The sequence below is a fragment of the Pungitius pungitius genome, chromosome 4 (assembly GCF_949316345.1).
Source record: "Pungitius pungitius chromosome 4, fPunPun2.1, whole genome shotgun sequence".
NCBI lineage: Eukaryota > Metazoa > Chordata > Actinopteri > Perciformes > Gasterosteidae > Pungitius > Pungitius pungitius.
The window spans coordinates 19616727-19642314 of NC_084903.1; the positions used below are offsets into that span (position 1 = coordinate 19616727).

Sequence of the window (25588 nt, forward strand, 5' to 3'; positions counted from 1 at the left end):
ACCATGCATGCTAAGATAAGAAGCCCCAGAAAATAAAAATAAAAACATGAATGCAATACATTTTAAGCGGTTTCAAATATGGATGGATGGATCTATGTATTTAAAAGTTCAGAACACATGTCTGCGATTGGCACTATGGGCACTCAAAACAACTTCATTCAAATGATGGGGATTATTTTTAGGCATTTCCTTTCATGAAATCTGCACGATTTGTCTTTATCTTGAGGGATACAGAGGAGTACAGGCTGGTAACTCAATAAAACAGCTGGGTTTGTCTAGGTTTAAGGTCGGTTCAAAAACATTAGAAAATAAAAACCCATCAACGTCCAAACTGAAACATGCACGTCAGAAGAAACTTTTGTACCTGTGTGTTATCCACGAGGAATTAAAATAATGACGGACAAAAGCACCGAATTAAAGGAGCGATGCGGGTTATTGGATAAAACATTTTCTCTTTATTTACTGCCATTCCTATTGCTTCAGACAGACAAGCCGTGGCACAGAGAGCACCGAGTCAACGCTGCTTCCCATCTACAAACACATCTCTGACAACAACAAGCCAGGGAGGCGCAGCAAAAGAACAAGCAAGAAGAACGCCGTTTGGCAACCATTAACGTCTTGGAAAACTTCAGAAGTAAAAAAAAAAAATGAGTGCGTTCTGCATTTTGAATAGTAAAAAGCGTCTTGAACTAGATAGAGGAAAGGAATCCGGTGGGGCTGCTGCGATGCTCTGACGTCAACCCCCCCCCGTTTTTCCGTCCCCCTTTTTAGCTGTTTTCAAAGTGGATTTTGTCAGAAGCGCCGGATCCTTCTCTCTTTCTCGGGTGGCCCCGCAGCATTACAGGGGAACGTGGTGCTCTACACACTTTTTAAGAGTAATTAAAAGCGACTGAACAGCTGTAATTATGAGAAACGGCGGTTGTGTTCCGGGGTCATTTTTTATCAGTGTTGCCTTTCATCAGAGCCGAGGAGCAGGGGGCCCCCGCTGCTAGCCTCGGTCTCCCCATGTGCATATCTTCCCAGAACAAACAACTGGCAGGCTGCCTGCAGGCTCTCTCTCACTCACACACACACACACACACACACACACACATACACACTATCGCATTCATACACTCGCGCCGTCGCGCATGTGGGAGAGGAAGCGTGCAACGGGCCAACCGCCGATCACACGGTCACATGGTCACCTGGCTAAATGCAAGAATACAATCACAACGTAACACATTCTTCTTCGGGTCCATGGGTGCATTTGTGATAGAACTTTCTTCGAATTGTCTTTCCTCGGTCACATCCCGTTTCTGAACACAACATGAGGGAGTTACACTACACACAGGTGAAGAACATATATGTGAGCCAAGTGAGTTTTTTTATAAACTATTCTATAACACTGTGTGACAAATCTAACGTATAATCTGCTTGTACTGCACTGTGAATACTGAAAATCTATGGCTAAAAAGCATTTCTTGGTTACATGAGATTAAGTAACAGAATACACTGAAATAATACATAGTTACACAATGTATGCTACCACTCAAACGCTGTTTGGTCTGACCGTGGCGACCCGATGGGCTAGTTGCTAAGCTTGCGTTGTTGGCACGTTACTGAAGCGCTATTGTGGTTCTATTGTGGTTGTCCTTTGTTTCCTTCCAGCCAGCTCCAGGCTGAGGTGGCCGACACATGCCGGGGTCAGTGGAGTGAGGGAAGGGGTGGATGTGGGGTGGTAGATGAACCAATCAAAACAAAATCAATCTTGGTGGGATCAACAACAAAAGTCATCTGTCCTCTCAGCTGATGTGTGTGTGTGTGTTGGGGGGGGGGGGGGGGCTTGTGGGTTCTTCCTTGTCTTCCTTCATCAATCCATCCTTCACATCCTGTTAAAAAAGACAAAAGAAACATGTTTCTTGTCTTTGCATTAGGGTGGTGGCAACAAGCGGTTGAAATGCCTAAACGGAGGTCTAGTGGGGCCTGGGGTTTTATGATTGATCAAATGTGAAGGCCAACATTGTTATTTCTTTAAGTGCAATGTATTGGCCACTGAACACGTCTTCCATTGGAGCGACATGACTTAAATAATATATAAATAGTTACACCATCATCCATGTGTCTGAACATCAATAAAAAAACAACATTAAATCAGCGTAATAAATAAAGGAGATGTATGTATACGACTCGGATTTCCACGCTTCTCGGGCCCCACCTCCAGAGCAGCGACTCCACTCTGTTGATGATGTCGGCCAGATCAAAGGGCAGCGGCATGTTGGGGTCATCGGCACCCCAGAAGGGCCAGTCCACTGGGGCCTCCTCGGCGGGCAACGTCTGCGCCAGACTCGAGTGGCACCTGAGGCGACAGGAAGCAAGCAGCAGCCGTTAACCTCCTCCCACCCATCAAAACCAACTGGCCGACGCTCATGGGTACAGCGCCACACGCCTCGCTCGACTTTCCACCGGAAAAACACTGTAACAAGTCAAATCCACACCAAGGTATTAAAGTATTCTCAAATCATGAAGAGTCAGGTTTCTTCATCGTTCTTTAATGGCGACTTGATTTACTCTAAAGGTCGCAGCATAAGTTGACAACGGGAGGGATTGTAGGAGGCGAAGATAAACGGGAATCTTTCTCCCTGGGTCTTCTGTATTGACTGATGGGGGTCTTTCAAGGGGTCAACCCCAGAAATGTCAAGTTGTTAAGTCAATGCAATGTGTGTGTGTGTGTGTTAACTCCTCCCTAAACACACAGTGGATAATGTGTGTTTGACCAGGAAGCAGTCAGCTCGTGTGTTTCCTCTTCTTTTTATGGCCGCTAATAATAACGGCCTTAATTAGAGCCCCCAGGATATGAGAGGGTAAGCGTGTCTGTGTGATTGGTCGGCACAAAGGACGCTGGAATTTCTTTGAATAAAAGCGTCTCTCACGTTTTTTTTTTTTTTTTGCTAATGATATTTAAACTATTGCTTTTTATGCAACGTGCCCCCTTTTTTTTTTTTTTTTTGGCATTTCCGTTTTTAAATCCGTCAAGCCGGCGCTTTAAATGGAGCTGAGCAACAGGGAGACACTGATGAAAGTGTTTCTAAAGCCATAAATCTCAGCATGAGTATCAAGCTGGACGAGAAATGTGGACATGAGTGTATTGTGACTAATGCCCACGCACACAGCAGGGCGCTTTGAGAGGGACGTGGCCGAGCTGTGAGGAATCCAAGGCCCTTTTCACATCGCTGCGCCATTTTCATACGATTAATAATTTGGGCGTAGTTGTCATTTCTACAGCGCTTGAAACCCCCACGGACTTCAGCCACATCTTTTGTCAGACCAGTGTAAATATTTACTGCGGCGACTCGCGGTGTTGCTCTCCGCTGTCATTGTAAATCTGCCCTCCCTCTGCCTCTTGACAGATGAGAGTGACCTCTGACCTGGAGGTGAAAGAGGGAGAGGAGGAGGATGGCATTTGTGCGTGTGTGTGTGTGTGTGTGTGCGCTGGCCTAAGATTTCCTTCTAGAGTCACGAGGCCTGATTTCTGCTCCCCACTCAGTCATGATACCAGGTTCTGTCATATCATATTCCACGCACAACGTCACACCCCCCCCCCCCTCAACCAACATCCCCACACACACACACACACACACAAGACCACCACCACCTTGTGGCCAGTGACTAAAGAAGGGGATAGGGAGGACACGGAGAGCCGGGGAGGATGCTATGATGGCCGGTTATGGATGGATGAGGGGGGGGGGTGGATGTTAAAGTTGTCAGGGGACAGCCGGGGGCTGCCGCAATTTGTGGTTATATATTTTCACCGGAGCCACTTAATGTTCGACTGGCTCTCGGCCTAAGTGCAGCATTTTGGTGCGGTTAGCCCTTTTAAAGAGCTGCCGCATTACAGTGGCGAGGAGCGGCATTAACATCCACTGTTCCAATATATCTTCTGCGCTCTGGATCAGGGCCTGATAATAGCATCTGTTAACATGCACTAAGTACCATTATGTAGCACATCACTTCATAAATAATACGATTAGGCGACCTTGGGGCTTTGCGACGAGCCGTGTGTTTAAATGTTCTCATAATTTATTTAGGGTGCGAATTAAAGGAAGCGCCACTTCAAAAGAGGAGGAGGAGGAGGAGGACATGGCTGGCATACATATCTACAGCGTGAAGGAGAGAGAGAGAGAGAAACTGACCCAGACAACACCCGGTCACACTCTGTGGTGCTGCTGACATCAGCTCGAGGACACCGCAGGCCTCGGGAAACCCGGACCTTTTTGATTTGGTCTGATTAAGTGTATTCATGCAGCGGAGCCATGAGAGGAACCACTCTCCTCTTTTCTGCTGCCCTGACTCGTTCCGAAAAGGCCACATGCCTTCGACTGATCTGCTGCAATTATCTGACAAGGGATCTCGCGACATTAACTAACTAGGAAATAGAAGGCTCCCGGGTTACCAAAGATATGAAAGATATCAAGACTGCAAGACTATCAAAGATAATATAGTGTAGGTAATTCAGCACACACACTTTTACATGGTTCACAGAGTGCCGTCCCTCGGCTGCTAAGATGGAACCAAACAAAAAGTCAATACCAAGCGAGGTGCCTTAAGCTCTCCGGGGCTCCCGCTAGAAATTCAGTGTAAAGCCACAGTGGCGTACAAACGAGACTTTTCCCATGGCAGAGCGGCCCGCCTTAAAGTTAAGGTCAAAGACAAAAGGTTTTTGGGAGGGAGGGAGGGGGGGGGGGGGTGTGTCGGGAGGCAGCGAACGTGTTTGTGAGTCCAGGCTGCTCCAATGGATTAACCCCAGACAGATACGGGCCTAACTATCCCATCTGGCGCTCGGTCAGGAGAGATTGGCAACACAATCACTCATTTCAATTCGCCCTGAAACCTTAGAGCCTGGACGCCCCCCCCCCGCTCAAATGGTATGCTAATGTGAAAGGTATCTGGGATTCTATCGCCTCTATTCCACAGAGGCCTTTCCCTCCACGCAGCGCAGTGCACTTGAACTGCGGCTGGGGCGGGAGCTCCGTGGCCCCCCCGCTGCAATAAGGTCCGGAGCGCCACCCCCCCCCCCCCCCGCTTTGCGCTCAAACTAACCACTTTAGCTAAAGTGAGTGTTAATTATGGACAGGCAAAGCAGTCAATAAAAGGTTAATGCAAAAGTCAAAGGATAAATTCCTTTAAGCATTGCATCATTCCACCATCTCCGCGACCAACACACTGCTCGCAGGTCTCCTAATCAATACGTTTTACTGTAATGCGCTCCCCATCGATTTCTGCCCCCACCCCCCCCCCAAGCCCCTCTCCTCCTTGACGGTCCGGGGCCCCATCACTTGGTTAAAGGAGAGGAGGAGGAAAGCGAGGGAGTGAATAAAATGATTAACCTCGGTTTCACTTTGTTGTTTCACTGTTCGTCTCTCTCTGAAAGGCTTGAACGAAGAGTGCAGGGTGGTCCAGTATCACCGTTGCCATCAGCGCCATGGCGACCCGTCACAATCGTCGGCATCATCAGCAGGGTCGGCTCCGCTCAATCTCGGCCCCGGTGTGTAATTGTGTAGCAGCTCACTCAAGCGGGGGCCATACATTAAAAGGCCCTCTGCTCTTAACAGGATGGAAATCCGCCTAATAGACAACATCAGTGCTTTCAACTCTCGCAATTACACTGATAAATGCACAACTGTGTCAAGCCAAGTCAAAAAGAACCCAGAGAACAGAGATAGGAGACAACGCTTATTGCATTATTGCTACAGGGGGTCATTTGTAACCACATGGGATTAGACGGCTTGGCCTGCTTGACTCTGGACCTCATTTTAGCGAAAGGGTGGAGTTCCGCCACGCTAATGGAAAGCTTTCGGAAAAGAACATGGAGGATCAGATATCCTTTCTAAACTTCATGTTTAATGCAAGAGCTATGAAAGTTTTGTATGGAATTTCGCAATAGTGCAGCAAGATAAAAACAGATACAAGATTAGTTAAACATGGCATTGCAACATGTGCCAAGCTAAACAGGACGCAATAATAAAGCCTGTGTAAAACGGCACAAAACACCAATCAATCATCCCTGTTTATGTGGAGCTAAAGTATCCGCCTGTGCTCACCAAGGAGAGCAGAAGACCTCAGGTCACCTGCTTCCCCATGCATGCGCTCCGTCTAACTCTGAAGCAAACCTGTGCAGGTGTGAAGTTTTATGGTCTTGGCAACCCGAGTGCCCGATAGCTCAGAATGCAATCAAACAAGTCATGAAAAAACAGGCATGTTTCTCATAAATCAGCCTTTCCCTGAAGGTAAGGCATGCAGTCATGTTGCAAGAGGAGAAAGGAAAGAACACTTATCCATGTACGTTTTTGTGTCTGTGCAGTGTTGAGTGAGAAGTGAGTGATTGAGCACATCTCTCTTTGTATATCATGCCGTTCTGTATGAGAAAGAGTGAGACAGGCAGATAGCATTTATCTACATACTTATCTTCCAACTGTCTTGTGCAAGATATTAGTGATGTCATGCAGAGGGCAATGTTACAGGGAGACATTGAGAACAAGCCCCAGCCTGTGACGCGTCGAGCTTCGGATCTCCACCTACACCGCCCATGACTCCAAAAAGGTCCTGTGAACTCTCAGGGTTCTCCTCATTAGAGCCTGAACAGAGCCTCAGATCCCCACCCACCATCCCAAACTCCCATTATCCCAATCGCTGCCATGCTCAGCGTTAAATGTAAAGTGGTGCAGAATGTGAGCGTGGGCAGCGTCGCGTCTTAACCGTTTCCTCAGGATCAATCAAATGCTATTGTGTCTGCAGACGGCTGCTGACTGTACACTCTGCGAGTGTGTGAGGTGGGCAACTGTGGAGAGAGAGAGAGAGAGAGAGAGAGAGAGAGAGGGAGAAACGGAGGGAAGGGTGGGGGCGTCATCAAATGCATGACATATGTTCCTTTCATTTTGATTCTCTCAAAGGAGCCTAATAAAACTAACATCTGATGCACTCCTTTTCCCTTTAATTAATGGTCTTGGAAACCACACGAATGCATTAGCAGGCCGAAGGGGGGGGGGGGGGGGGTGTTTCTGCAAAGAGGTGGGTGCCGCGGCGAGCTTCCAACACTCTGCACCACGTGCCCGCGACGGCCGCAGCGCTGATGGGAACAATAATTCTCCCGGGGAGCACGGGGTGCCTTTTGGGTGGGCCTGTGAGGAGAGTCCCTCTTGCCAGCTGCAGTCTAGGCTGCATATTAAACCACATGAAACAAATGAGCAGTTAATGGCATCTCCGGGACGATTGGAATGCGGGGCCTTGAGTTGGCATCAAAAGGGCATGTGACTTACAAAGCGCCGGTTGAGTCAACAACAGAAAGGTGCGTCGTACCTGCAAAGGCCCTCCCTGCTTCACACCGAGCGCGTTTGATGTGGCCCGGCTGGCTGTCTAGAGCAGGGTGAACCAGATGGAACAGCAAAACACACACAAAGCAAAGGTAGCCTCTAAATAGCCTTCATAATTGGAGGCAATAAAACACTATTGCAGTCTGGAAGTGCAAAGGAGGCAAGCCCTCGAACTCCAGCTACTGCTCTCAAAAACCAGGTGGACGTCCATTAGGTGCTTAACAGCGTAACAAATTACCAAACACCCCGATGGGCTGCTCCCTCCCCTCCTCAGGCGAGGGGATGGAATGTGGCCTAACGTCAACACGAGCGCTAAAATGTACAAGCAGACAACTATTGTTAAAATCCAATCAGGTTCTAATAAAAAAAATTAAAAAAACAAGAAAAGGAAAAAAAGGCAGGAAGAGGATAAACAGATAGGACCCTCCTGGCCGTTTACACTGCCGACAGCGCTGGAGAGACAGATCACCTCCCACAGCTGTGTGTGTGTGTTCAAGAGAAACCGTCACAGTGCATATGTATGCGTGTGCTCCAGGCCGATTGGGGAGGAACGAGGGTGGCTGCGGCTTTCGGCCTACCAGCCACCTGTGCCAGGCTAGAGGCTAGCTCAACAGAAGCAGCTGGCTTGAAGGAAAAGTGAGTTAAAAACAAACGTTTACTCTCGGCCCTGCGAGCACCACCCCAAAGACAACACTGAGCAGGGGCGGCCCCTCTCCGTCGTCGCCGCAAATGAGCCACACGTGGCCAAAAAAAACCCCCTATGATACATATGTATACACACAGGCCAAACTAATTAGGACGGGTTCTAAAGAGACACTGGCGTTTTTTCCCCGATGACGCCGTTTGTTTATAAAGCCCCCGGGAGAGAAATGGAGCGAACGACGAGGGTAAAGACGTTACGACCCCCCCCCAGTGATCGCACCTTTTTTTTTCCCGCAGCTCGGCTTTCGAAAGGCCCGTAAATCTTGTGTTGGGGAATCAGGAAGATGGTTACTGTGGCGTTGGGAGCACTAACTCAAGTTTTTTTTTTCCCGCCGCAATGACACACCGCCGCTGTGAAGGCTTGTTCTCGTAAAACGATCATTTTTTAACTCTCATCCAATCCCTCCAGGCCAAGCGTCAGTGGCCCGTGGGCATCATCCGAATGGTGCAATAAAGCGGGTGATGGATGAGGCTTGCCTCGGAAGCTATACAGCGGAGCCGTGGACGACACCTGACCCCAGTCACATGATAAGGTCGATTCATAATTCCCACCTGTCTTCAGGTGACGGTGGCGGGGTCAATTGGGTCCGGCTAATTATAGTCTTTTGTGACTTCAATTGCCTGGTTACAAGTCATCCTTCTATGGCTCCAGGGGATACGGTGTTAAGTTCTGAAGCCCTTTTGTAATGCGTAACTGTGAGATAGAAGTTCTGAACAGTTGCACAACAGATATTGGGTTGCAGAGACATGTGACTTCATTGAAAAAGAGACAGACACTGAATGTGTTCTTCCCCTTAAATGAAGCATCAAAACAAACAGATACCTCCTTTGAGAGTGTCATTCTTTGTATACATGAGTTGTGGTTCAAACTGCATCCATAAAGTTCCCTTATTGTTGACATCACTTGTCATAATCAGATCGCATGACAGGCAAAAGGCAGTGATGGTAGAAACGCCCTAGTGAAACTGCCATGAAGCCTCATGAACTGGGCAGGTACAGGCGTGGGCCCTATTGTGACAATAAAAACACACACACAAAGAAAACAATTGAAAAATGTTTTGTTAATTCAGTAATTAGGACCCATGCACATAACAAGGATTACATTACATGTCCTTTTAGGTTTTTGGCTTTTATCCAAAGCATTGCATGCACTGCACTGATGTTGCATTGTTAATTTATTTTTATTTCTTTTTTACATTGTTGCCCAGGGAGCAGCTAGCCTTTAGCTGTTGGGTGTCTTGCTCAGGGACACTTTGACATGGTGCATGGAGCAGTCCAGATTTGTCTTTTGACAGGTCACCAGTCGGGATGCCCCTGAGCTCAGTGTTGAAAGAAACTTTGCACCTTCAGACAAGGAATCAGAAATAAAAATAACATTTTCAAATGACTACAATTGGTTTTTTTTTGTCAGGAATTGGGAGTTTTAGGGACATTTCAGAGTTCTGAAAAAGGTCAGCCGAGATATATATATTAACTTATTAGCACCTTCCCTTTTTTCATTTTTTTTCTAGAAAAGAAACCGATAAAAAAAAAGTCCTAAACTCAGTGTAGCTTGTCACCCGAGCCTGAGAGATGGCTATTGTATTTGCAGCACAGCCATGTGTGTGTGTGTGTGTGTGTGTGTGTGCACTCATGCGTACACATGCACGCTACGCGCCCATGCCAGAGGAGTGCATTCCGCCAGGTGTTTGAACTTCTGCATCACCTGGTGCTCCCGCTGCGTGAACACGAGTTTTGTTTCACCCTATTAAGTAAATAGTGTAATTAAAGGGCCTCAGCATTTAAAACGCTGTGAACAGCCAGCAATTTGTTTGGACGAGCAGCCAGGCTCGGCCCTGAGGCGCTGCACCAAACAGGATGCGAAGAGTGCACACGGCGAGCCAAGGAACGCAGTATAATGGTGTGTGTGTGGGTGTGAGTACATAGGTACCTGCCTATGAAGATGAGTTTGTTTGTTTAGGCTTACGTGTGCAAATTATTCATTGAAAGTGGTTCGGGGTGTTGAAAGAGAAGCTGTTTGTGGTCTAACTGGTACTTTAAAAGTGTTCTGTTTGGAGTGACAATGTCAGGGCTTAAGGAAGTAACCGTACTACTGGCAGAACCTGGGGCTGTGTTGCGTTTTGTTCACAGTGGCACGGGGCGTTGTTCGTGTACTGATGGGAGTTAAAGAAGAAAAAAAAAAAAAAAACGTTGGAAGAAAAAGGTGACACGGGATTAGCTTGACTGCAACAAGGGACAAAATAAAACATCAATCACAAGCAGAGTTTGGCAAAACATGTCAGAGGGATTACAGGGGAAGTTGTAACAGAGATCAACTCTTCATTAGTTTCCTCTCTAAATGATTTTCCACTGTGCAAATGTTCTCTACTCTGCGGCGCCTAACCCAGCGCATTTGCTGCTGATCCAGGGTCAGCTGTGGGGAGTGAGAAAGGGATAACCTCTTCCTGAGCCCTCATAGATGCCCAGATGGCTATGTGGCAGCGCCGATCCCAAAACCTAGCTTACAACTCAATCGCTGTGGCCACATCTTCAAGTCCACAGTTTAACCCCCTTCGATGTCAGCCAAGGTCACAGATGCACACTTGAGAGGCAAAAAGAGCCAGGAGTGAAGTGCTGCCAGAGTCAAAGGAATTAGACCCAGGCTGAGTGGCCCTCATCTGGCTAAGCCGGGTAAGTAGCAAGACTAACAGGCTGAGGCAGGGTGGTTTTGGTTCGCAGACACACACACAAGCATGCACTCACAGCCACACAAACACAACCATGCTTGTAAGCCTGCACGCTAACGGACACACAAACACGCACGCACGCGGAAGGACTTCGAGGGCTACAGATGGTGTGCCTCGGGCGCGGTGACTGGGGCTCTGAATGAGCTCGTTTTTAGATCCAGCGTGGAAGCTGTCACGACGCACAGGGCTCAAGGGTTGGGGCGGAAGACAAAGAGCAGCGGAAGGGGTGGATGAGGGGAAGGAGGGGGGGGGGCGCTGACTCCTTTCACAGCATGGGGGCGTTTTTTGGTACAACATCAGCAAGAAACTTCCCATCGGTGCCCTCTTGCCCTCCTGCCCGTGTCCTGCCGCTGTGTCGCCCCACAGCGGCAGGACATCTAACCAAAAACTACACAAATACTTATCCACACACACACACACACACACTCTCTGGAAGCCAGCGGCCACCTCAGCCGTAATTCTGCCTGACTTCCGCTGTCTGAGTGGCAGGAGACAGGGAGGGTGAGGACAACAAGCTGTGAATACGGGAAGAGACAGAAAATCATTGAGAACCTTGCCTTTATGAATCTTTGATGAGTGAGAGTGGGGGCTGGCGGGGACTTTGCCTCTGGTTAAATCAGAGCGTGTGTGTGTGTGTGTGTGTGTGTGTGTGTTGACTGCCAACAGAGGTTGAGATAAACAGGGCTTGGACCAGGCCCAGACAACTGCACACCCCACAGTTGGGAACAGTTGTCCCTGCAATTAGTCCCTGTCCTCCCGCGTTCATGTTGCAGGTAAGTGGTATTGGTAGCTAGCAAAAACGGCTAAAGCCACAAATGCCTCGGAGCCCGGCGAGGGCTGGAAGGTTGAAATGTACCGATAGTCCTTAGTGTGCAGGATTAAGTCGTCCAACATATTCAATTATGCAGCTGCCAAAAACTCTCGTTCGCCAAACAGCTAGGAGATAAATTAAGCATTTCTCAAAAAGGAGTAACGTATGGTTGCGTGCCAAATCACAAAATGTGCCAGTATCCCTTAACTGCATGTGTCAATCATGTCCCTGTTGGTTAGTCATACCTTGACTGCTGTTCTTCTTTAATTATATCCTGTTCATCTGTGTTCCTTTGATGTATTAATTAATGTGTTGATGCACACCCACCGTGGGAAGAGGAAACCTGCGCCAATCAATCCAAAAAGCGTTTTGTTTCTCGTGTCTGACCTTACTCTCTTACGCTCCCTTTCTCATCCAGAGAACACCGGGTTAACACACACTAACCAGTGTGGAATAATAAATGACATGTGACCGCATGCAAGTAGAGAGAGAGAGACCATCGATGATATGACGAGTTGGCATTATGCTGTCCTGCACAAATTACCAATGATAAATCATGTTGCACTGTCGTGTAAGGACATATTTCCCTTCAACCGAAGCGTGGGAAGTTGTGCTCGCGGTGTTCCACTTTTGACTGTTCATTGTCCCACCATCACACCTGTTCTGCTGCCGAGCGCGTTAAGAAGCACACGGTGACTCAGATGAGTTTGTTTTAATCAATAATACAAGGCATGTTACAACAACCCTCCCACCGAATCTCGTAAAGGGCTTTCATTGGGTGCCAAGGCAGGTGCCAATTTTCGTGAGTTGAGTAATGTTATGGAACAAGCAGAGCAGCATAGTCGCTTTGACTCATCTGCCACCTGTGACAGCTCAGAATTCATGAGGCTGGGCTCATGTTAATGTGTCATCCGCGAGGCCTTTTGAAGACTCGATTCATCCACCTGTCAAGCGAGCACTGGCTGACTTCCGATCACATAAGAGCATGGCAATGAGACGAACTGTCTTAAGCTGATCAAGAGTTGCTTTGGCTTCCATCTACATCTGTCAGGTTCAAACTTTACACTCTGCTACACAGTTTGATCACATATGGCAAAATACAGGCGCAATTCAAGCTGCTGTGTGGACTAATCTACTTCAGGCTTGATCCAACATGGAATCTCCACTTCCTGGGATCCTGAGATGAAGGCAGCGGATTGATTGACACCTACTCTGAAGTGCCTTTTCTCACAGCTTGTAGACCTGCCAAAGCCGCAAACTCATGGCTTCCTACAGCCTCAGGAAGAGACAATGGAGACGCAATGCCGGGTTACGGTCGGGGCGTTTTTACAAGGGCAGGAGTCTAACACTGCCCCCCGATGGTTAGGTGAACATAATATACAGCGTGCGGCCTATAGGTAGCAAACGTAACGAGAAGGAAACAATCAAATGCGGCCTGTGCCCGCCCCTTTGTTTGCAGGCAGAGGGAGGTGAAAAGAGCAGTACTTAGCAGAGCAGCTAACCTGTGGTCATATCTGCTGAACAAATCAATAGAAGTGTCTGAGAGCAGAGCAGAGTGTGCTGGGGGGGAAGCTGCAGGGGCTACCCCTGGCCCACTGCCCCCTAGGCACCTCCTGGGGGGCTACCTGCCTGTCTCTTCTCTCTCCATCTCTTTTGCCTCAGTGCTCCCCTCCTGCGACTCCCTGCGCACACACACACACACACATACTCTGATACAGGCGTCCTATGTCCTCGTGTAGCACCATCTGTACTGTGAGGTCCACCAGGGGATCCGCATTGTCTGAAATGTTGCACTGCAAATGCAGACACATAAAAAAGGTATACAAGAGCATATACAAGCAAATTCAGACCCGTGCGAGTACGCGCACACACATTTGGAGACATGTGCACACACAGCTTGTCCCCTGATACCCTATAGTTCATAGACTACAATGTGGACAAGCTTCAAATGGCTTCCCATTGTAGTGGTCTTTCACACAAGAGGGCAGAAGAAGCCTCACCTAATGCACAACAGAACATCCCCCCCCCCACCCAACCCCCCCGCTGACCCTAAAGCCCCAGAGGACAGTCAGGCCCTGTAACAACCGTACTCCTCCAAAATACAGGAGTCCAAGTCTGTAAAAAACAACAACAACCCTGCCCCTCATCCCTCCCGCACTTGCTGCTGCCTACTTACTTTCAATCACAGTTAACATCACAGAACAAGAAGTGGAGGGAAGGGAGGAGGCGAAACACAAGCCTACTGCACCATGCTCTTGTCTGGCAGCTGCTTGCTCTGACATTTGAGGCCATGGGGACCTTGTTGAAAGAGCAGATGCTCACTGATGTACAGGCACATGAACATGGCAACTACACAAGTGGCTCAAGCTGAAGAAAAAAAAAAAAAAGGAGAGAAATCTGCACAAACATATGACACAACAAGGGGAAAAGGCTGAAGATGGCAGGCTCGAGCAGAGATGTGCGGAGTGAAGAAAAAAACACCAGTACCCTCGGGTGCCATGTCTAGAGTGGACGTGGCACCCTGACGTGCACGTCGATAGAAGATGACAACATGCAAATGGGGAAATTGATGAGTTACACTTACTATAACAAGCAAATCGGTATTTGCACACCGACGGAGCAGAAAAAGATTCATGCAAAGTATTTTCAATAAAGATGTAGAGGCAAATGCGCAGAATGACGCGTACCTACACTTATTTAAATATCAACTTTCATATTGACCTATATGACGTCACCTTGTAAGCACTACCGTGGGACACCTTGTTTTCGTGGAAATCTTGTTACATCTTCGGTGCCAACATGTACCTGGAAAACAATCGCTGGTATGAACCAACAAGAAAGGCGAGAATTTGATTGCGGGAGCTTGCCAAAAAAGAAATGAGCGCAGAGGGATAGCAACAAAAATAGAGTCTCAGCAAATAAAGTGCGCTGGAAAGATGAGACGGTGAGGAAAACAGATGGAGACAAAAGGGAGAAATGCAAGACGCAGAACGCCCGAGTGATATGGGGTACGGAGCAGGCAACATGGTGGGGCATCTCCGGCAGAGAGACGGAGGACCGCGGGCGGCGTTATGGAAATGGGTGGCTGGCAGCGTCTTTGGCTGACGGTAAACAGGATCTTGGTAAGGCATATAGCCTCCGGTGAGGCCCACGGAGCCTGGCATCGCCGCGGCGCTGCGTCGAGCCGCAGCCCTCCCACGGTCCCTCCTTCTATCTGCCTGGTTCCTCTGCTGCAACCTGCCCGAACTCCACTCGTGAGTAATTTATGAAGCCGGGTTTGGGGGGGGGGGGGTGGTTGCGGAAGCGGTACGCGCGCATCCTGACACCAAATACATGACATGTTCCACATGTCTTCCCACGAAACTACAAAGAGGGAGGGGGGGGGGCTTTTGTCTCTAAGAAGAAAAAAGTAGTTGAGGCGCTTGCATCACTTTGTGAACTGAGGTGAACCAGGCCGTTTACAGCCAGTTAGGATGCTGAACCAGGGTAGCGCTCTATTAATGGTTTGCTAAAGCACTAATCAACTGTTCTATCCAGGAAAAGGACCTTCCCTGGCAGCATTGTCCACTTGGTTATGCCAAGTGACTAAATGAAAACCAGGCCAAAACATAACCACACATAAAAACATAATCATAGCACTCAGACAATAGGAATCCAAGTGCAATGTGGTGCCTGCAAATTCATGTTTGTGCAAAAAAACCATCCCATCGGATTCAAGCATTACACGTTGTATGTGTAATACACGGGCGAGTGTCAGTGGGTCTACTCGTCCGCCTTTTTCTCTCCGCTCGCCCCGGCAGCTGTCGCTAGCACAATTACGGAAGCGTCCTCCATTATCTGTGCCGTGCTGCAACACAAAGTGCAGCGGCGTAATGCGAGGTCTTACACAAAGGCAAACAGCTTCATCTTGTGTCTTGAAATATGTGTCACTACGATTGTGCGAAGCTGCCCGTGGACACAGCTGTGTTGGGTTGAAGGAGCGTCTCCTAATTAATGAGAGAGAGAGAGAGAGAAACTCTCCACAGTTCTCCTTCAAACAAACTCTTCCTACGGGACCCCATTGTTTGGACTGAGGCATCATGGGTAGCCTTATTTACAGATTTTAATTGCTCTGGTGATCTGTGGGTAAAACACCCTGTCGTAATCACCCCACAATAGAATCGCTACTCTTTCTGACAACTGTAATAAAATGCTCTACAGCGTCCGGGGGGGGGGGGACACAGAAGGGCAGAGAGAGAGAGGGAGAGATGGTAAACGATGTAAAGAAAAAACAAGCGAGACGGAGGAAAAAATATTTTGGATGCAAATCTTCCCAGGCGAGAGGAACTAATCCGAGCGGGCGGGAAGCAGGGATGAGGACGGGACTGTTGTCCAAGGAAATGATTGCTCTCCCACCTCCAAGTGACAACCATGAGAGGCTCTCCGCTCCTGGACCGAAGCGGAACCGCGGAGGAGACATGCGCTGCAGCCATCTCACAACACACACTCGCAGATTGGGAATGAGGAGTCGGATCACCTATAGGAGCAGATTAGTGTCACCAGGCACAGGTATGAACATGGGACCGTCTACTGCAGCTGATCTGGAAGGAGGTGGCCAAACTAGCTCCAACGCACTTTCAAAGTGCTTTAAAAAAACGCCGGAAAAGAGATTCCATAATGTCCAATTGAACTGATAAAGCGCAAAGATAAAAATCTGTTTATGCCTGAAAAATAAACATGTGTGCAATGGAATAGAGCAGCCATGCAATAAACATCTATTCCTTTTAAAGGCTCAGTGTTTGCATGAGAATACCTTAGCAGTTCACTCAAGTCAATGGTGCGATCTGTGGCCGTACCTATCAGTGGTGTTAATAATCAAAAACAACTATTTGAATTATAATGTTGTGTAAGCATTGATGTGTTTCTATTCAGTCCGTGGCACCTCCATATGGAAAGAGTGGCCTTTTCTTCAGTTGTTTCATTAGCTCCGTAGAAGCGCTGCAGTCTGTTTGTTTCTGCCGAGACAAAGAGGAGCTGCTCCACTGTTTTGTGAAGAAGCCCGTTTTACTCAAGTGTGTCAAAGTCTATCCCATTATTATGCCTGCTGATAAAGGTAATGCAAACACCCCGTGCATCAAAAGGTCTATGAAAAATTTAACAGCCAATCAGCTGGCAATTATTCTCTTTAATCTCCTAGAGGCAGCCAATGGGGATGTGCCTCTGGTGGTGGCGGCCCGGAAGGGATTCACGCCTTCGGTTCTGCACAATCCAAACACTTACTTTGCATTGTGCTCAGCTCAGGTTAAAAGAGAGTACCAGCAAACTTTCTAAAGTTTTTTTTTCTTGTTCCCCCTCTTTTCCTAATTTGTGAGGATTCACCATCTCGTGTATTGATGTATTAAAGCGAGATAATTCAATTTGCTTCGGTTTCTGCAAGACTATTGATCTCTAAAAACAATTCAACTTGACTTGAAGACGCCCTGTTCATTTTCCAAAAGACCTGATCAATTGCTCATTCAAAGCAGCAAGATGTGTTGCCGTGGTGATGTTTATTGTATTGCCATCGGAGCTCACGTGCCGTTGATCTCCGGCTGTCAATGCCCGCCGTTGGATTGCATTACAAAGTATTGAATACTCAGTTATGGATTACAGTAGATTGCAGATCAGCAGCTACAAAAATCGGTTGTTGCAGCAACATTAAAACAGGAAATTGATGGTTTAAACTGCCGGGGGCTGCTACAATTTGGAAGGTCACAGGCGCCGCTTTTTTGAGAAATGCATGAGTCCCCACGACATGATCAGAAACAAAATCCCCATTAAGTCTGTGTGCCGTCCCGCGCTCCTGAGATGACCTCGAGAGGTGGCGCTGCGCTCGGCCCACCGCTTTGACTCCTGTCGCTGCTGTCCAGCGCGCGCCTCACAAACACTCACTCAGCCGCCGCCCGATCGATGGGCGCGTCGAGCCGCTCGATGCCAATGATTCTCCCCTGATCTTAATTAGAGAAACACATCAGATACAAACGACATCTCAAATCAATCGACAAGTACTGGGTGAGGGGACTCGGGTCACGTCCCGAGACAACTTTCAGTCTCTTTTCAACCAAGCGGGGGGGGATGAAGGAATCCTACAAACCCAAATCTTACAAATCAAGCGAACCACCGCGAGGCATCATATGAAATGCATGCAACTGCGATGGCAGGAGTCTTCCCCGCATCATAAATTAGCCGGAAACTCACCACGACGTAACCACCAAAAACTACTGGTGGATGTGACGATGAAATATAGATGGGAGAGGGATGCAATCCAGTCAATCTCTGACTGCTCCACCTTACGCAATCTCCTTTGCTCTTCGTCCCCATTTTCCACTCCATCTCCCCCCCACTCTGTCACGCTAGAAGGATGAGTGCTGGTGTAAGAGGCAGAAACGGGCTGACGGGCCCCTTAGCCGCATGGCTGAGTGTATAACCAGTCCAAATTAGTCAACACCTACACCAAAGTATCCCATCACAGGCGAGGCGTCTAGGGAGGCGCGCAAAAGGGGCGCGCTTGTCCACATATGCGCCCGTTGACATTGATGTCCTCAAATATGTAAGCGTGTGTGTTAACACACTGACTTCTTTCGAAAGGTACATACACACACACACACACACACACACACACGGGAGTCAATAGTGCTGATTCTCCTTGTCAGCTCCTCGGCAGGCACTGGTTTAAAGAGACATCAATCTGTGATGTCAGCACTTACCTAATGAACCCTCAGATCGATGGAAGCACTGGTCGGCTACACAGCCTCTGCCCCCCGCACTATGAACGCTTTGACTCTTTTTTTTTTAATGCTGGACCACAGCAGTGCCTGTTAACCCCCTGAGCAAAGGGTTGCACTGCGACTACATCGTCGGTCAACAGAAGCTGCCCGGTAACCCTGGATGCCGCTGGCCCCTCTTTCCCCCTCTAAAACGCCTTGGGTTTTCGCGGGCGGACTGGTGACGGCAAACGGCCCGGGGGTGCCGTGCAATCAGATTAGTTCCATTTCCTTTGATCGGGCCTCACCCCATCCCGTCGTGTGCATGTGACACTTCAAAATGCGGGAGCCCCTCCCCCCCCCCGTGCCACTTAATTGACCAGAATAAACATATTATATTGTGATAAGTGTCGCGATTGTAACAAATTGTACGGCGTGACTGACACAAATCACGGCATTAGCCTTGCCTCTCTTATCGGCGGCCCTCCTTGTGCCTTTTCAATAAACAATCCGGTAGACTGGGAGAAGAGCGGCAAAGGCAGAGCGCCGGGGAAAGGAGGGAGCGGGAGGGATTGATGGTGGGTGAGGCGGACGGGAGCGCTGCGCCCGCGGATCTAACGTTTACCCACTTAACCATTCAAAAAGTCATCTTCTTCCATCAGCGCCCCACTCGCGCGCTGCATGAGAAACATTATCTTTCCACAGGAGCTATCACTCACCGATTGCTTCCCCCTCCTCAGCAGCCTGCCACCGTGCATTTTCGACACTGGGTATTGTGCACGCGTGCGTGTTCCACGTGTTTATTCTGGCGGGTGTGTGTCTCCCGCATGGGCATGTGGATGCTGTTGGATGGGAGAACACAAGAAAACAAATCCTCGAGGAAGAGGATATGCGTATGGATTTTGTTGTTTTTGCAAAGGTTTGAAGGGAGAGAAGTGCTGCAGGCATAGGAGGAGGGTGTATGTGTGTGTGTGTGTGTGTGGCTGACGTGTTAATCAGTGAATCAGCGTCCATCCACTAATGTCTGCCAGTGTAAATAAGGCCCTCATCTCCTGCCGTCACATACGCTGGCTTTCCGGCCCATTAGGCCCGAGCTGGCTGGCTGGGGCGGCCCACCGCTCGCTGGAGACTCATTTACGTGTCTATAGGCATCTGTGGCTGGTGATAGGGAGCTCACGTGAAATTAATGGGACTATGGGTTCTGCCAGCCAGCCAACCAGCCAGCCAAGCAGCCTTTTCTCTGGTGCGCTCACACACACTCTTTGCCCACACCAATCACCAGCAGGTACGCTTGAATGCATGAGCTCATACACCTACATTTTTTTAATGCATGCTGGGTAAACTAACCTTTGCAGTAAATATTTAACACCTTTATTAGTTTAGGAAATGGCTGTAATTAAGGATAAGTCATAATGGTTGCTTCTCCCCTCTCTGTGGTATTAAAAGGGGGGGGGGCGGACTAATTTGGACTTCTCGCATTTCTGCACTACGGTAGTAAAATGGGTGGAGTGGGAGAAATAGGTAGCTATAAGGTTCAGATATACAGGCCAGCTGAGCGTCATTGCCTCGTGGCCTTTACACATCCTTCATCCTATTCAACGTGTTTTTTTTAAATATCTCAATAAAGCCAGGGCATTTCATCACCTATCAAAGAGACGGCACCATTTCCACAGTTATTTGAGTGTTCGTGGGCTTTGATGCACTGAGGACATGTCGTGTGTAATCACAGATGTACCGGTCGCCCGGATCCAAAACAATGAGCCGCTAATGTGTCAGTGCCAGGTGGCTGGGCAGCCAGGGCTCGTTCCCTAGGCTCCAGAGAAGAGGTGTGCGCCTGGGTTCACCCCCACCTCCTTTTCTCCCCCAACCCCCCCGGAGGTGAGGCACGAAACCAGAGGACAGGATCAATAAGTCCACAGATGCTGCCAGCTCCTTTCACTCATTACCACTGATGAATAATAGAGGACAGTCCCGACCTCCTCAAGATCCTGGTCCTCTCTGCATGTGCACACGCGGAGAGAAAGACAAAAGAAGAAAAAAACCACAATGATTCAGGAATACGAGGAGAGGGATCCCGTCGGATTGAGCAGGGCGGAGGGAAGTTGTGGAGCATTTTGTACAACGTGCCGGACTCGAAACAACAAGCAGCCGAGCCCCTCGAAGGCAGAGAATCAGAAGGCGCCTCAGTTTTGGTTTTACAAAATCTTCTAGAGTACACCCTTCACCTTAGTTAGTGCGGAAGCAGCAGTGCGTCACGGACCCATCAATCCTTGGATGAAACAACAACAAAAAAAACAAAAAAACCCGCTGCTTAAAGCTACAACCGATCAATTATGGAGTAGCAACATGTCCAAAATGTGATTTCCACACTGTCCGCCTGCATCGTTCACGCCTTTATCGATTACCGTCGCTTGTAACGTTTTCTGTTAATTCTGTTCACAAAATCCATACGTGTGTATCTGGAAGCGGGCTGCCTCAGCTCCGCAGGCCAGACGATCACTGTCAATCTACCTAATGACCAAGTGTCTGCTGATGCACGCTAGTCAAGTGGGGAGAATTCCCCCGGTGCAACTTGAAGCAGAATGGAGATGCGTCCCCCTCCCAGCTTCTCAAAAGTGTTGAAAGGGCATAAACCCCCCTGGTGGAGCTCTCCCAATGCTTTGCACTTTCCTCTGTAACTTTAGTTAGATCAAAGAGAATGGGGGAGGGGGCGCCTTAAGTAGAAGTAGTACAGATCATCTCGGGTCGGGGGCGAGTCGCACAAGGACGCAGAGGGGAAGGCGAATGATAGAGTATTCTGTCAGAGTGCGGCTCCTTGGCTTAACGCTAGTGTTGTTAACAATGTATGGCCCGGGAAGAATCCTCACTGAAGGTTTAGGTTCAGTGAGGGGGGGGGAAGAAGAGGATGAGTGGGGAGCCGGAAGTTGCGAGAGACACAAGGGGGGGGGGGGGCGGCCCTGATGTTCCTGCTGTAAAAACCCTGCCCCCTCTTTTAAAAGCCGCCTGGCTCTGTCCGGTACATCCGGCCTAAGGATGTAGGAGATTGAATCAGACCCGCCGGTTCGCCGGGCCGATTCCGCAGCAAAATAAATGACACGGCAACTGCTGGGGGGGGAGAGGGAGCGGGGGGCAGCCCAAAGGTGCGACCCCACTGATGAGATGAGAGGCAGACCAGACCTGCCAGACGCACTATTAGAGCCTGAGACAGAGATGGGAGATGGTGGTTGGGGGGGGGGGGGATGAGATAGTGGGGGCCCCGGTGTCACTTTATCAAATTCCTTCCTGGCACATGGTAACAGAGGTCAGTGGGGAGTGGGGGGAGCACGGGATCAGAGTGTAAAGCTGAGTGAAAACACAATGCCGCTCTAATACCTTTCATAAAGAGAAAAGCCTCCTCATCCACCAGCCGTGATTAAATATAACCTGAGTGCCGGAGAAACTAACCCCCGCTGCCCCCCCACCCCCCATCCGAGGCCTAACTTTGTGTGTGCATGCGAGTGAGTGTGTACACTACCGGGGGTTAGGAGTGGGGGGGGGGGTGTAAAAGCAATTTGTGGAGAACTTGTCGGGTGAGCGGAGGGGGTTTTCGTGGCACCTGAGAGGGCGCGTGGGGGGCGAGAGCATCTGACACCGGCCGGGCCCGACAGTTAATGCGTTGGACTGGTCGCGTCAAATGAATGCTGTCATCAGCAGCTGGTAGAAGACGGAGTCTGCTCCTTACCAAGACTTGGTCGGATCTCCTCACCACGCCGGCTGCGATTTTGCGGCGTGATATATATATATATAACGTCCCTGTGCTCACAGGTGAAACAGAGGGACACACAGGCATCAGGGATGATCAGTGACGATCAAATGTAAAGCTTTCGTTTCCTAACGATAGCTAGCATTGGCCCCCATGAGCTGCTGGTCATGCGAGTCGGTCTGTAGGAACATTGTGGCCTTTCCTCTTTCATTTTACAGCCTATAAGCTTTCAATAGTGGACGTGGGGCTGCGGTACACAGTGCTTGTTTATTGACTTGATTTATTATCCACGAAGCAAAGATGTATACATCCATCCGGACCTCACTTGCCCCCGAGTTGCCCCCTCATGTCATCTGACCACACCGAGAAAATATATACGTTTGCGCATGAATAATTAGGATGTCTTTTGCTCCTTGTATGCGACGCAGGGAGGACCACACCATTGACACTCTGATGTGAAGAGCCAATATAAGCAATAACCTTATTTTATATATGCCTATGTGGTCCTCAGAGATAGAGGGGAAATTGGGCCATCAGTGTCACTCAGAGCCCCAGTGTGGAGGCTTGTTTTCTTGATCTAATAGAAGGTAATGATCCAGAGAGCAGGGCTCGGCTTCCTCTACCACGGAGCAGGCCTCCGGGGGCCACTCCACCCCTGACGGCGGCAGTGGTCGTGGCAGTGCAGTAAGAATAAACACATGCAGGCGGGGAGTCTATTTGGCTGAGAGTGATGGCTAGCTTGTTGCTTATCCCGGCCCAATAAATCTCCATACGGGGCAGAGAGATGAGCGGCGCTTATCTCATCAGCCGCGCGACTGATGCCTCTGACCGAGCGCCGCCGCTCAGACCCCCCGATTTATCACGAACGAGGGGAGAGGGAAAATAGGAAGGGAGGGAGGCAGGGAGGGAGAAAATGAAATATAAAAAAAAGGGGGGGGGGGGAGAGAAATTGACATATTGAAAAGCAGAGGGCAAAGTCAAATAATGCAGAAATATAGAGAGCAAACAGAACAGGTTTTCAAGGGGAAACATAGAGGCTTTGGCGTTGGGCGGCGCAATAAACTAAAAATAAAATACCCCAAACCTGGGGGAGGAGGGTGTGGGGGTAAATGTCACCATCTCCATGTCAGGGGGTTGCGGTAAGGGGAATTGCACTTGACGGCTAGATTCTGTGGGATTCAGCAGTATTTTCAAGGCTGGGAAAAAGATAAACAGGGACACCGAGCTGATATATGTGAAGTGAACCAAATGCACTGTGTCTTATAAGAAAACATGCCTTTTTTTGAGTAATGCAAGTAGTACAAATACTCTAATGAGGACTGCTCATTATATATATATATATATATTTATCTATAAAAGAATTCTACAAAATCAACATTTTCATGCCGCATGAAGTAAAGTTTGTTTTGGATTCATGGCACCTTGCAACGACACACAGATGGAGTCTGAACATCGAAGCCTCCTTAATATCCTCGCGACCATGAGTCGGGAGTAGAACAGAACTTCCACGCTGACGGAAGCTCTCCCCCGTTGCGTTTGAATAGTTTTGGCCCCGGTAACACACCGGCAGATTAACCCGCTAACAGGCTTCTAGCGGCGTGGGGAGAGCCGAGGGCCACGGGATGAGGAGGAGGAGGAGAGGGGGGGGGGGGGGGGGGCGCGCGTCTGTCGGCGGTGGCGGAGGTGTGGGTCGAGGGTGGGAGGGGACAACAAGGAGGAGAGAGAAGGAGGGAGATTAACGTCGTCGTGATTGTCAATCACGGGTGGCGGCCAGAAGGCGAAAGTCAAAAGGCGGCCAACCAGAGGGGCATCGCTCGCTCGCTCGCTGCCTCTCTCCCCATCTCGTGGCCAAGGAGAATTAGTGGGGAGAGAGTGGAGGAGGCGGGAGGGAGAAGGATGAGGAGTGACGGGAAACAGACGGGTATAATATTCTCATCACTCTTCAGTCGCCGGCGAGGAGCGTGGCCCAGGGCACTCGGCGGCCCAGCCAGCCGCCCCGCAAATATTCCTAAACCTCAATTTTTCATATTTCCCTGTATGCATAAGGAGATGAAAAATCATCCGATCATTTGTATTGTCTGACTGAGGTTATACACAAATATTAGTTTATCTACCGCACCTAAGATTGCCTCCCTAAGCAAGACGGATTGGTCTTTTGGAGAGGGCAATATTCCCCGGGAACATATTCAGTCCATCTTTTATGTGCTGCAATTCACAGAGCAGCAGGTATGAGTTCCATCTCCAGACAGGCTCGATAAAGCTAAACACCCAGAAGAGACACTGTTTATTATACACAAGATGCTTTAATTGCTCGACATTCTGCAGCCGGCTAAAAATGTATAAGTTTTCCAAACTGATCAGGCGAAGAGGCATGACACCCAATATTTATATTCATTCCCTGCACATTTACCTAAAATGATTATTAAAGCGAAACAAGCAAAATAATCAATTTGACTTGAGCGAGGGGTGAAAAGAGGAAGAAAAAAAAAAAAAACCCTCTTCAAATCACAGTCTCAATTGATTTCCGTTACCTCTTCTGTGAAGTACCGGGTGTCTGGTCCTTTGCACGCTGAGTGAAAAAGGGGGGGAAAAGCGAGCAAAAAAAATGAGAGGAGGAGGAGGGGGGGGGGGGGGGGGGGTGTGCAGAGGAGCTGTGGGTCAGATACCCCAGGGTGATTATTCACCACTCAGCCATGTGTAAAACTCATTAGACAATGCGTAATGCCTCTCACCGGATCAATGGCACAAGCAACTCCGAACTGATAGCTCCCATCAAAACTTCCATAAAGCACGGCGAATTTCTCATTTACTTATAAAAATAAGTGAAGACAGGGGGAATTATCCCCCCCCCCCCCAAATGGCCCTAATTGTTCTCTGTCTTCCGATCAATACTATGGTGGGTAAATAAATAAATAAACTTAAGAGAAAAGTTGAAGTGGGAAAACATTGTGGAGAGAGTGAGACACAAAGCTTTCGGTTTCATGATCGATTTCAGTGAGAGAGGTAAAAGCTGCCACCTTCAAATCAATTAGCAGTACGGAGAAAAAACAACGACTATAGTCGTATCTGAACAAGGGGAAATTAAACAAGGGGGGGGGGGGGGGGGAAGACAATACTCCTCCTGTGAAACTGTACGCTGAAGACCGGCAAGGCGGCAACACTCTTCTCACCTTCCCTCTTTTGCTGCTGTTATCCAGCGCGCTTTGAGGTGGTGACAGACTAGGAAGCGGTTTGGTGCAGGGGTGTTGTGGGTAATTAGGCGGGCTGGAGGTACAGATGTTGAGCTGTGGAGGACCCTTACCGGGACACTGAGAAGCACCGGAGCATAAATAACCCCGCATCTGCCTCCCTCTGCCAGCTCTAAGTACCTTTCTTTGTTAGGGGGTATGGGTCTTCATTTTTTACTGCTGACAGGCAATGTTATTTCAGTTATTTGGTGGCATCTGGTTAGGGCGAGCATGAGCGGGAAGGGAGGAAGAAGAGGGAGGAGAAAAAAAAAAGCTAACACACACACACACAGGACGCACTTTAATTAA

At 48.9% G+C, this 25588-nt stretch overlaps 1 protein-coding gene across 1 annotated transcript in view; it reads right to left on the reverse strand.

Annotated features, from left to right (window-relative positions):
- Positions 1 to 433: 433 nt before the first annotated feature.
- Positions 434 to 25588, reverse strand: part of fto (FTO alpha-ketoglutarate dependent dioxygenase) — a 105273-nt gene continuing 80118 nt past the window's right edge. Inside the window, exons 9-10 of the mRNA XM_037485853.2 lie at positions 2198 to 2338; positions 434 to 1871 (exon numbers count right to left, since the gene is read on the reverse strand). Of these exons, the coding sequence (XP_037341750.2) occupies positions 1865 to 1871; positions 2198 to 2338 (148 nt within the window). The 3' untranslated portion in view covers positions 434 to 1864. The remainder of the gene's footprint in view (positions 1872 to 2197; positions 2339 to 25588) is intronic.